Source organism: Dermacentor albipictus, chromosome 5, assembly GCF_038994185.2.
Source record: "Dermacentor albipictus isolate Rhodes 1998 colony chromosome 5, USDA_Dalb.pri_finalv2, whole genome shotgun sequence".
NCBI lineage: Eukaryota > Metazoa > Arthropoda > Arachnida > Ixodida > Ixodidae > Dermacentor > Dermacentor albipictus.
The window spans coordinates 71038329-71050616 of record NC_091825.1 but is presented as its reverse complement, the minus strand read 5'-3'; the positions used below and the strand labels follow the sequence as shown (position 1 = coordinate 71050616).

The following is a 12288-nucleotide window of genomic DNA, read 5'->3' as shown; positions in this document are numbered from 1 at the left end:
TACAAGTACATTTTGCGACTGTAGAGAAAGGCATTCGAATTTCACAAAACCTGCAAAAAGATCTGAACCATGAAAGAAACTTGAAACATTGCTGTAAAAAAAAATGAGGTGTATTTCTTGCACTTCTAATTTGTTAAAATTGTATGACATCATTCCCGATTGCCTAACCGGTCGACTGAAAAAAAAGAAACAAAGCTTTGGCTCATGAATAATCACCGACTTTAGCTCAACATCGCCACGAAATTTAGATATGGTGCACACACCATGCATAATTCTGTCTGTCTGTAGCAATGGCATGACTAATGCTGACTAATGCTGACTAATAGACTGACCTGGTCACATACAAGCACACATGTAATAAGCAATAATACAATAACAAAACTTTCTGGTCACTGGGGGAATGAAGACGAGTCTTTTCTGTGAATACATTTTTTCCGGACTACCAATCATTCAGAGTTTCAGGTGAGCTGTCGACGACGACTTGCAGAGCGTATACAGTCGACTCCCGATAATTCGAAGCCGCTTAATTGGAATTTTCGGTTAATTAGAAGTGAAGTGCTGGTCCCGTCAGTTTTGCATGTAATCCTATAGAAGAAATCGCTCGATAATTCAAAGTCCTCATCCAGTAATATTGTTTAATTGGAAGTTAATTTTCAGCCAGGATCCTCGAGGTGACCGTCATTCTTTGGTAGAATCTGCAATTTTTCAAGTGTTGCAACAGTTCCGTGCTCCGCGTTGGTGTCATCGCCACCACAGCCGCCCGCAATGCCATCCTTCTTGGAGCGGCGCGATTAATCATTGCTACGGCTGCCGTGGCCTCTGCAATCAACTCCGGCGGGAGGCAAAGCGGCTCCCGCCGGAGGCCACGCGGGTGCCATAGGTGCACTCGGCGCTGCATACTGGCAGCGGCGAGATTGTGAGAGATTAGTCTGGCAGCGTGCGCAGCGTATGTCGAGGCGTGTGTTGGTCATGCGCCTTTGTGCGGGTAGCTCGTAGGCTAGGTTGTTCCACTGGTGATTCGGAATTGACTGTACCTAGTCGCACAGTTTATATCCATGGCAAACCGTGGCTCTTATCGCACGCTCGACCTGGCAACGAAAGTCGAGGTTTTGAAGGAAGTTGAGAAGGGAGGTGCCGCCAAACAAGACATAGCGCGGAAGTACAGGATCAAGCCGAAAACGCTCTCAAACTACATCAAGAACAAGCGCACAATAATGGATGCATTTGAGAACGACAAGTTCAAGACTTCTCGGAAGCGAATGCGCACCGGCGCTTACCCAGAGTTGGAGAAGGCTCTGCTGGTTTGGATTAGAGAGGCCAGGAGCAACAAACTTCCTCTCAGCGAAGACATCGTTGCGATGAAAGCCCAAACGCTTGCAGCAATGTTGGGGATCGATGACTTCGTTTCATCAGATGGATGGCTGACGCGCTTTAAAGACCGCCATGACCTGGTTTTCAAGAGCGTGTGTGGTGAAAAGGCGTCCATTAAACAGGAAACATGCGCCATGTGGAAGGACGGAAAGCTGCGTGAATATCTCGCCGAATACAGACCTGAAGACATCTCCAATGCAGATGAGACTGCACTCTTCTATCGGCTTCTACCAGAGAAGACCCTGACATTCGAGGACGACAACTGTGCTGGGGGCAAACGCAGCAAGGAGAGAGTGTCGGTGCTGATCGCGGCAAACATGACTGGCACGGAACGATGTCGGTTACTTGTGATAGGGAAAGCCGTGAAGCCGAGATGTTTTAAAGGCGTGAAGACGCTGCCTGTAGACTATGAGGCGAACAAAAAAGCGTGGATGACGGCCGAAATCTTCAAGAGCTGGATAAGCAAATTGGACCGCAAGTTTGCTGCTTCGAACCGCAAGGTGTTGTTCCTTGTCGATCACTGCAGTGCTCACGTGAATGTGCCAGCCTTGAGTACAATACGCCTTGCATTTTTCCTTGCAAACACAACTTCTGTTTTGCAGCCAATGGACCAAGGCATCATTAAGAATGTTAAAGTCCTGTACAGGCGGCACCTCCTCGAGCGCATGATTTTGTGTATGGATAGCTCCACAAAGTACAAGGTGAGCCTGCTTAGTGCCATCCACATGTTGGCGTGAGCATGGTATCGTGTGAAGCAAGAAACAATCGCAAACTGCTTCAGGGCTTGCGGTTTTGTGGCAGCTTCTTCGGAGGATGCCGCTGAAATTTCAGCGGAGGAAGCGTCAACAAGCGAGCTTGACAGCACTGATTTTGGTGATGCTCTCGGGGACGTCAATTTTGAAGATTACGTCGGCGTAGACAAGGCGGTCGAAACGTGCGGTGCGCTGACGGATAGCGAAATTGTAGAGATCATTCGGCCCCAGGAAGCGACCCAGGAAAGTGACGATGACGTTGAAGGCGAGCCGCTACCTAAGGCTGCTGATGTAGCTGCAGGCCTTGCTCTCGCGGAGCGCTTCTTTGCCGCTGAAGGTAACGCGGAAGAAGCGTTCCGCCACATCTACAGCCTGCAGAACTTGCTTTCAGCAGCGCGATTCGGCAAGAAGAAGCAAAGCAAGATGAGCGACTATTTTTCTTAAAATACTCAATTCCGCCACAAATAAAGTGCTGTTTTTTGTGTTTTGTGCTTAATTGGACGTTCGTTTAATTCGAAGTTTTGTGCAGTCCCCGTGAACTTTGTATTAACGGGAGTCGACTGTATACTGGTAGAACAACAAAAGAAAGCAAGCAACCACATCGGGGGCATGACTGTGAAAGCTGTCCTTGTGGAGCTCAGCACATGTATGTAAGGTATTAAAATGCCTCTTTACCAAGGAGTAAATACTTCGCTAGCCCACCAGGTCTGAAGTGTTGTGCATTAAATGTAAAGAATACACTTTACTGCACTCCTCAAAAATGAGAGATGCACAATTACGATCCTCCATGCATCAACACAGTCAATGTAACCACCTCCCATAGTCTATCGATATGAGGGTGAAAGTGTGCATTAGAGATGAAGGTGGCACTCCTGCTACTCTGGGCTGGCAGTGACGGCCTGCCACATACTTCGGTTTCAGAGCACATTAACTCGGACACTAAACAGAAACGCCAAGTCAACTTAGACTGATAAAGTAGTCTTTCAAGCATCGACCTGCAGCAGAGAAATTGAAGGCCCATTTTGCCTTTCCGATTTTTGTTGCCCAGCTGTTGCAATAATGAAGTGGGAAATCGGGTTTCACTGTGTTTTGCAGTTATCAGATCGTTTCTGCATGAGGAAATTCCACAAAAGTTGCAAAGCTGCTGCTAACCCTCAGACTCAAAAGTAGCCACATTTTCTTAGCCTACAACCAATTATTGATACCTATGCAGGCAAAATCTATGATGTCCGGGGGAGTTAGTGCACAAATTTCAAGGTGACACTGTTTTTTTTTGTGTGTGTGTTCCTTCAGATTGATAGATTTGCGGGGTTTAATAGCAAAGAGAAATATGCCACTGAACTGTGGAATTTGCAACGTCACGCTGAGCCGATGAATGCCATGACAACTACACCACCACAGTAGATGCACCCTTTTCGCATAGTACCAAGTTTTAGTTTATGGCAGGTCTGACACATACGCAATTATACAAGTATATAATCTACCAATTCAACATGGCACATTGTACCTTTTGGCATCCCATCCCTTTAGATGTGCTAAGTAGCAAGCAACAAAGCCCGAAGAAAAAACGAAAATCGCACTAGCCTCTAAGCAAAGATTGCAAGGAATCTAATTTGGTTGGCCAGTCTTTTCCCAAAAGCTGTCAAGGCTTCATTCCATGAAAAAATTGCTACACAAAGCAACTTTATGAGGAATACTAAGCTTACCTTTTGCTTCAGGAAGTTGGACACGAGAAGTGCATCCTTTTCCGTGCAGTTTTTTGAAAAGTAGGTGGTGGTTGCCTGCAGCAAAAGCATATATTACACAGATCACACAAAGCTCGGGGGCACAATCATCCGAACGAAATCATAATGCACGCTATAAGAATTATATTTTAAGCAAAACATTTTGTGCAATAGAAGTTTGCCATAAAAGACAGGTCCAGCACAAATTGAGAACCTCATCTGTATTCAGTAGGGCTGAGCAAATACTCAAATATCCCTGAATCGAATCAAATGGGTAACGTTTGAATAATTCAATTTGCAAATCAAACATCTGCTACTCCATTTTTCAAATATTCAGTGTATTCGGTGTAGAGACTCGTGCGTGTCGCGTGCACCACGAAGGCCCTCGTGCTCCGTGCATTTGTGCGGACGGCGGATGAACAATGAGGGGGGAGGGGGTTAGGGCGCGCTGCCTGAATTTGCCATGCTACAGTCCCCATTTCATAATCTTTGACAGGTGGCAAATAATGCTCAACGTGACAATGAAATAGCCAACATGCAATGCATGGCAATGCACAGCCAACAATGGCTACTCAGGGAGCAGTGATCAAGTCACGGTGCGCAGTCCGCAATTTTGTATGTATGACACGCCTGCTATAGGAATGGGAAAGCCCTTTTGTAATTCAGAGGAAAAGCTGGAAAGCAATACTTTCTATGCAGTAAAAGACGGTCACAAAACATAGGGCCACTAGTAATTCTTTACCTTCAGAGGGAAAAAAGCACTTGATTTTATATAACACGCATTCTATTGATAAAAAAATATTTTTCAGACCTTCATACTAGAATTGAGCTGTATCGGGGCTATTATACTAACTTGGAGTTCCCTTTAATAAAGGTAGACCACTCTGTATATCTTGATTTCTATGTACAGTAAAACCTCATTAATTCGTATTTCACAGGACCGAAGAAAATGTCCGAATAAAGCGAATGTCGAATTATTGACGGTATCCAGAAAATCGGCAAATGCTTACTACGTCAACACGCTTTTATTAGTGAATAAATGAGCAATGCCTGTTACTATTCTGCACAAAAGCAGTGAGGAAGCTGCAATTCTCGTCATCTCGTGACTCACTGGCTCTCGCAACAGCGATCACGGCCTCGCGACTTCCTTTGCAGCACGGCCGTGGTGCGCGCCTCAATTTGCGACACGCTTTGCACAATCGCGTGCGAATCACGATTATGTTTTTCGCCAGTGAGCTGATCGCCATGAGATCGTCCGTCCACAGAAATGCAGCCAGTGCTCTTAACACTGGACAGCTTTGCACAGAGTCAAAACAAAACAACTCTTTGCCGTAACTGCTGCGGAGGTAACCACGGCCACTGTCGACCCGGTTATGAATGGCGACATTGTGGTGCTGAAAGCACACGGCTGGCGCACGCACTGAGGCCTTCATTGGCGGGGCATCGAACTGTAAAGGTGGTCACCAGTTCTCAAGTTTCACAATTTTTGTTTCACTAAGATTTGTTTTGTTTTTTTCGAAGTGCTCGATTATTCGGACATTCTTTACAGACCCTTCCATGCGAAAAAAAAAAATCTGTTGGCAACTGTAATTTGCATAAAAGGTCAGACTTCAATGTAGCGAAGCAATGTCCATTTTACCGTCTTCAGTATACTGAGGTTTTCACTCGAATAACTTAAGTAGATAGTTTCGCACCGCTATTTAACCAGTTGCCAAAGATGTTACAGGCCTCACAGTAAGCATACAAGCCAAAATCATGCTGTTATTACACATATTTAAAAAAGCAAAAGCAAAGTGAAGTTAGGTTCGCCCTAACTTGTCTTTATTTTATTGGTATGCAATAATACAAACAACTCATGTGGAAATGAAAAAATATAGTATGCATGTCAGCAGCCCCTTTATCCCTCCAAACCTCAACTTTAACGACACCCCTGGAGGTTCCTGGGTGAAAGCTCAAGTCATGCCTTGCAGGATATTTCTACGTGACACTGTGGCACGTAAAATGGCTGCAATAAGAGTGAAAACACAAATGCAGAAACACGGACAACCCATACTCTCTCAAGGAAACCGTGCAGCATGCGCAAATGTGTGACAACCAGCTCACCTTGGGCGGGAATCCGAGATGCTTCTCGGAGTCGCGGAGTGAGTACAGCGGATCAGACACATCGGACCAGAGGTGCTCCAGCGTTGCAGGTTCCGCCTCCCAAGCCTTGCTCAGCCTCAACAGCTTGTCCAGCTTGTCCTACGTATGGAAGCAGAAAAAAACACTGTCGGGTGGCATCCCATCCAGAAGTACTGTACTATTTACCCAAATTGGAAGTGCGCTATTTTGTACTACAAGCAGACGGATCCGAATATTAACTGCGGGCTACAATCAAATACTAAACCGGAATCGCACTCGCGGCATGGTAACAACTTACTCAGAGTGAACATCGCTGTTAATGTTGACAAAATATTTTTTCTGCTTGGAGTGCGGTGTTGATGTGCCACCTCTATTATGAAAGTTCATCAGGTGTCCTGTGATTAAACGTGTTGAGGCTACAACCACATCAGGTATTTGGTGCTTCAGAAACTCCATTGTACTGATAGAAAAACTGGCAAAGCAGTCAAGGCACGAGCCATTATAGTGCAATACGTGGTTATTTGAGAAGTCATTCAAGAAATGGTTGATCGATAGCTACAAAGAGCTGTCTGACTTTGACAGAAATGGACATTACTCGTGAAAAATGTTGATCCACACAATTAGGTGATCTACGTAAGTGTAGATGTGAGCACCATCACAAACACCGCTTTGCAGACACCATCATTCCTGCGCGATCATTTCGCTGCCTTCATTCCCATCGTCGTTGTTCCTTCGTTGCCATGTCATTGACATTGTTCCTTCGTCATCAAAGTTGTTGCTACATCCACATCGATGATAACTGCAAGCTATGCAGCAGGGCTCACGCAACTCTTAGACACATTCTCTGGGAATGTGACGTTATATGCGAAGAAAATGCAGTTTCCCCAGATGAAGCTGCGGCGCGATGGACGGCCGCGTTGCGCAGCTCAAACCTCGAAAATCAACTATGGGCCATCCAGCAAGCCCGTGAGGCGGCGAGGAGACAGGATCTCCGGACCTCCTCGGGGGCGGCCTAGGCCCAGGCCACGAATTTGCCGGATTGTTAATAAAGTTGTTACCACCACCACCACCATCCACATCGCGCAGTCCCCGTCAATCCATTGCTGTCATGCCTTTATCATTATTTGTTGAGACTCTGGTGTTGTCATTCCCTCATCCTCAATTCATAGTCATCGTGCCTCTGTCATAATGCTGTCATCATTTCGTCGTCGTCATGCCACTGTCGTAACGCTGATGTCATCAGACAACCATCGTCATTACAGCACTACACTTTTGTAATCGTGCATTGTCGTCATGCAGTTGACATCATTCTGTAGTCTTGCTCTCGTTGTCAGTCGTCATGTTGCCATGGTCATGCTTCTTCCCTTCAATTAAATTCTCTTTATTTACAAGACAGCTCTGGCAGGCCACCTGAGCTAAAAGCTGTATAAAAAGCCTGACAGGGGCCCAGGTAGCAGTTACAAGGCAGACACAGCAAAGAGCATGTCAGATACAGAAATCAGTGGTACAAAAACAAAGCAAATCACCATACGAAAAGAGCAGTGTGTGCACCATTTAGAATAGCCCCTTCCCAAACTTTAAAAAGCAAGAATATTGACACATATCTTCAGGCACAGCTTAACACTGGAAATGTAACTGATTACTCCCAAAAATGCTGTCATCTGTGTAATCCACATGATGGAGTGCCACAAGTTTACGTTGAGTTAGGTGCTTCCCAGTAAAAAAGTGCCTCAACTTCATTCCATGCTTTTGCACTCGCAAATGCATGCTAAAGAAGAGAAGTGATACACACAGTGCGTGGTATCTGAATATCTTTTTGTAGTTGCAAGAATCGGTATCGCATCAGATATGTGCACACGATTCCTTTGCTTTGTACTGCTGACAAAAACATGGTGCACGTCAGATTCAGGCACACATCATATTTGAGTAAATATGGTAGGTGTAATCCTAAATACTGCTTTGCGTGTCACCAACAACACAAGCCTTTTGTTCTTTGCCCCCCTTCTGAGTGATGCCACAGCAAGATGTTCACACTAGACGTTCATGCTAAGCTATGCTTGTGAGAAAAATGGCTGACAGCACAGCTCAATGTGCTCCAGGTGAAAATCTTCGCTTCCACTTTCTCATTAATCAACCTTTTTTTCCATCAAAGAAATGCAAATCGCATTTTGCTACTAAGTGCTTCTCTTTTGTTTTCCTTTAAGGACAATGTTTCCAAATGAACATGACTTCCAAGCCTTCTAAGACAGTTCATGATGTATGGCACAAATAGACAATGAGAAAGGACACAGGAGAACTGCTAACTAAACTATTTAGAGGCACTTCATTCATAGACAACTAATATATTTTGAGCGTTTATAGACTATAAGTTGATGATGCAAGCACAAGAAACAGATGAACAAAAGTAAATAAAACACAGAAGACAATTCAATAAAAACAAGAAAGGAAGGAAAAAAATTGTGGGGCCTTATCTTTATTGTGTTCTTTGTGCTTGCATGGCCTTTCCATTTTGCCTGTTAACTCTTTCCTATCGACAACCATTGAATGTGGGTCGTCGGTGACCCATGAGCAAAACACCCAAACACAAGGCTCCCACTGCCCTCAGAGACTTGCTATCTACCTATAATGCAGTTAATGTGAGAAACAAGTTTTCTGAATACGTTTTCTTCTTTTTTCCATGTAGAAATGATTTTTAATGAACACCTAGAGGTGCGCACCTTGCGATGGTGACCACGGCAGGCACTACTACAGCTGAGCTCTAGCATGAACATCACTCTAATGAATGTGCTGCATCCTCGGACCACGAGGTTATGATCTGGATGATGAAGACCCTCAAATCCTGCCAGGGCTGTCAACAGCTGTTTGGCAGCAAGTTTTATTACCTGCCTGTTGACGAATGACTAGGCCCTTGTAACCGATTGAGATGTCCTAGAGATCTTGGCACCATCTGTTATTTTCAGTGTTTCTACTGCATATGTCGTAGGTTTGCATGCCCCAGCCCAGCAGTCTGACATTCTGACGAACATTTGCGGCACCTACCTAAAGGAGGCCGTTTCCACTAAGCAGAAATCATTTTTTTGTAGGTCCTCTCCCTTATGAGGGCTAGAGCACTGAATCTTTTATGCATTGTAGGCAAAGTAGTACAAAGACATTTTGTGTATTCAAGAACATCTTCATTTCTTTTCTCTCTCTACGGTTATCAGGACCACATTGTAAAAAATTTGGGTACTGTCAGTAAGCTGTCACGAATAACACTACTATATATTATGCCCTCATGTGCACTTCTCAAATTTATATCCTAGGAAAGTACATTTCATTAGCTATTTATTCATACATAGAATTATATTGTAACAACGATAGTATGTTCAATGAAAGGAAGGAGTGTGTGAATACTCGAATATTCAGTTTCAAATAGAATAGCGACTGTTCAAATAATTCGAATCCTGAATTGAATATCTACTATTCGGTAAATTGGGTAAAAGACCCAGCTGTCATCAGTACCCTGATGTGCAGATCGTTCCCACGATACGCTATCTTTATCAGTACAAAGTTCATCCATGTTAACTATACTGATCGAAATGATTAATGCAATACCGACAGAGGGGATTACAAACCAGTGCGTATAGAAAGCACGAAGGCATTTGCAAAGATTGGCTCGATTAGCCACTGGAAGGCACGCAGATCATATCGGATACGCTACTTCAATGGCTGTCAGTTTAACCCGGTTGTATACGTGATCAGCTGCCGATTGCTAATGAACAACAGGTAGAAATGTAATGGCAACAAGCTTTCTGCAATGGCTTATGGTCCACTATCACACTGGCCGGCGGCAAATTTTAGTCACAGCCCCACTATTCATCACCACACTGCCTAACTAACCCAGTAGGTCTAATCAGAATGGTATGTCAAGTGTTGGCGACTAAAGTTACAGTTTCGCACCGAACGAATGAAAATCTATTAGAAGCTGTCCCACGACACTCAGAAAGACAGCAAAACGCTTCGCTGATGGAAGGAGTGTACAGGGTGACCACTGTTCACGGCCACTATCTTTGCCAAAACAACATATCGCGGCCCCTCGTTCGAAACACCATTCGTAAGCACACGTCACTCTCTTTTCGTAGCGTGGCGACCTGTCATAAGACCAGCTTCGGATTTGCATGGTGGGCTTGGAAATGTCATTAGACTAGTGTGCTGACATCCCCGCTACAGATGTCATTTACACGAACAGCAGACGGACACAAACGGAAAATGGGGGCGGGTGGTCACGTTAATTTGCCACGGTACTCCCGATTTGAGAATTTATTACAGGCAGCAGACGACACTGAACCTGAGTGAAAAGGTACCCGCTCTTTACCCCTGGCGCCGATTGCGGTGGCCCATGGTGCGCCGCTAACAATGCGAAGTGGTGCCAAGTAACGTGATGCACGATCCTGGCTTTAGTCTGTCGCATAGAATGACCTTAACAGGCTAACGATAACCTACAGAAACTACTTGCCGTAACAATGAAAAAAAAAAAACCTTTTGTTTTCTGGAAGAAAACTGGAAAGCAACTTTCTAAGCAACAGAAGATTGCTACTATTAAATTGATAGCCTCATTGGTATACAGAACAACATAACTTCCCTATTTCTTCAGCTTCAGAGGGAAAAAAATGCCTTGATTCTATTCAACAGACATTATATCAATAAAAAAATATTTTCCCAGCCTTTATATATGCAATGAGTTATCAGTGCTGGCATATTAGTTTGATATTCCATTTAATAAAGGTAGACCTTATTATCTTTCTGATTTCCAGGTGCTGAAGTTACTGGGAGCTAGCAACTTTCTTGTTATGCAACGTGAGTAGATATCTGAGCATATGCAGCACCATGTTTTCTTTTTTCTTTTTACAAAATTTGTAAGAATAAAATGGCGTTATATTTTATAATGCTCGATCTACCATTTTTTAAATTTTTATTCAATTCCATATTCGATTTGAAATCTACTCTTTCACATTCGCACACCTCCAATAAAGAAACCGTTCTAAAGTCTTAAAGAAAGGGCTATTTTTTTTCCCTCAGTAAGGAAAGAGTTAATGGAATGCCATCGAATAAACAAGTTTTAGTTAGCGCTTGTTCTGCCTACTTTTTTAACTATCTGTTTGCACTATGTACCCTAAGCATCTACTAAACGCTCTACTATTCTAAACTGCTGTCGAAGTCAGTATCCACCAAAACAGCAACAGCTTGGTAGCAAACAATTCCTGCCATTCCGGAAAGCACTGCAGTCACTGTGCCCCACAACTAGTACCCATAAGTATGGATGAGGTAAAAGTGGAATCTGTGCTTGTGACTGCACTTAGAAGACTTTCCTTGCCCAGCTAAAAGCACTAAGTCAAGACGATGCCAAAACAAAAACAATAAATCCTCGAGATTCAGCTTGCCTTCGCCACTCCCGGAATGAACTTGTTGTCGCCGAAGCCCTTGTAGTTTCCCATGTTGGAGTAGAATGCAGCAGCGTACACAAGCAGGGCCTGAAAGAGAAGAAGCAAATGAATGCCACAATGCAAAAGTCAATACCACATAGCATAGAGGCTTTTCTCTATGGAGGCTAATGGCTCCACACATGCAAATAGCGGCGATGTTTTGGCTGAACTTGCATTAAAATAGAGGGCTGTCAAAGAGCGGTGTAAAAAGTTTAATACAAAATAAATTCTAAAAAAAACTCTTGATCTTATTCTAAAAAAATTTACTCATTCATTCTGTGCTCGAGGACAAGGTTCTGTGGTTGATGTGCCATACAAAGGAGTTAGCACTTCATTGATGGCACATATAAGTATAAAAAAAAATTTTTTTTTTCATAGGCAAAACATGCCGAGAATAAGCATAATCAATGAACATAAAAAATATTTCGCGAAATCTTTTTGCACAATAGGGCATAACACCAGAGAGAAAACTGCAATTGAGCTTCACCTCAAACCACCTCTACCTTCATTTGGAATTTGTACAGGCAGCTCTCATCATATATAGGTGCACATTTCCTTTGCTTTACATCACGTGTGTGACACCATTGTAGCTGGATGTTTTCCATTGGTCTGTCACCTCTGGCCACATTTTCAAAAGAAAGCGAGTCGTGCACCAAACTCCTCCTTTGTCCTATGTTCCCGGTCTAAACCAACAAACAACACTTACTGCCTGTCATTCAGTGTTGACCAAAGACATTTACCCAGAAATTTCCTACTCAATATCGAAATTCGACAAGAAAAAAATATTTCACTGGTATGTTGCATGTAGACAACACTGATCAATAAAGGGTTATTGAGCACATAAAAAAATGCAATAAG

At 43.7% G+C, this 12288-nt stretch overlaps 1 protein-coding gene across 3 annotated transcripts in view; it reads right to left on the bottom strand.

Moving 5' to 3' along the window:
- Positions 1-12288, bottom strand: part of DppIII (dipeptidyl peptidase 3) — a 99820-nt gene that overhangs the window by 56130 nt on the left and 31402 nt on the right. For all 3 annotated transcript variants that reach the window (XM_065429059.2, XM_070538450.1, XM_070538451.1), the window contains 3 exons: positions 11389-11478; positions 5951-6088; positions 3830-3904 (listed from right to left, as the gene is read on the bottom strand). In XM_065429059.2, the coding sequence (XP_065285131.1) occupies positions 3830-3904; positions 5951-6088; positions 11389-11478 (303 nt within the window). The remainder of the gene's footprint in view (positions 1-3829; positions 3905-5950; positions 6089-11388; positions 11479-12288) is intronic.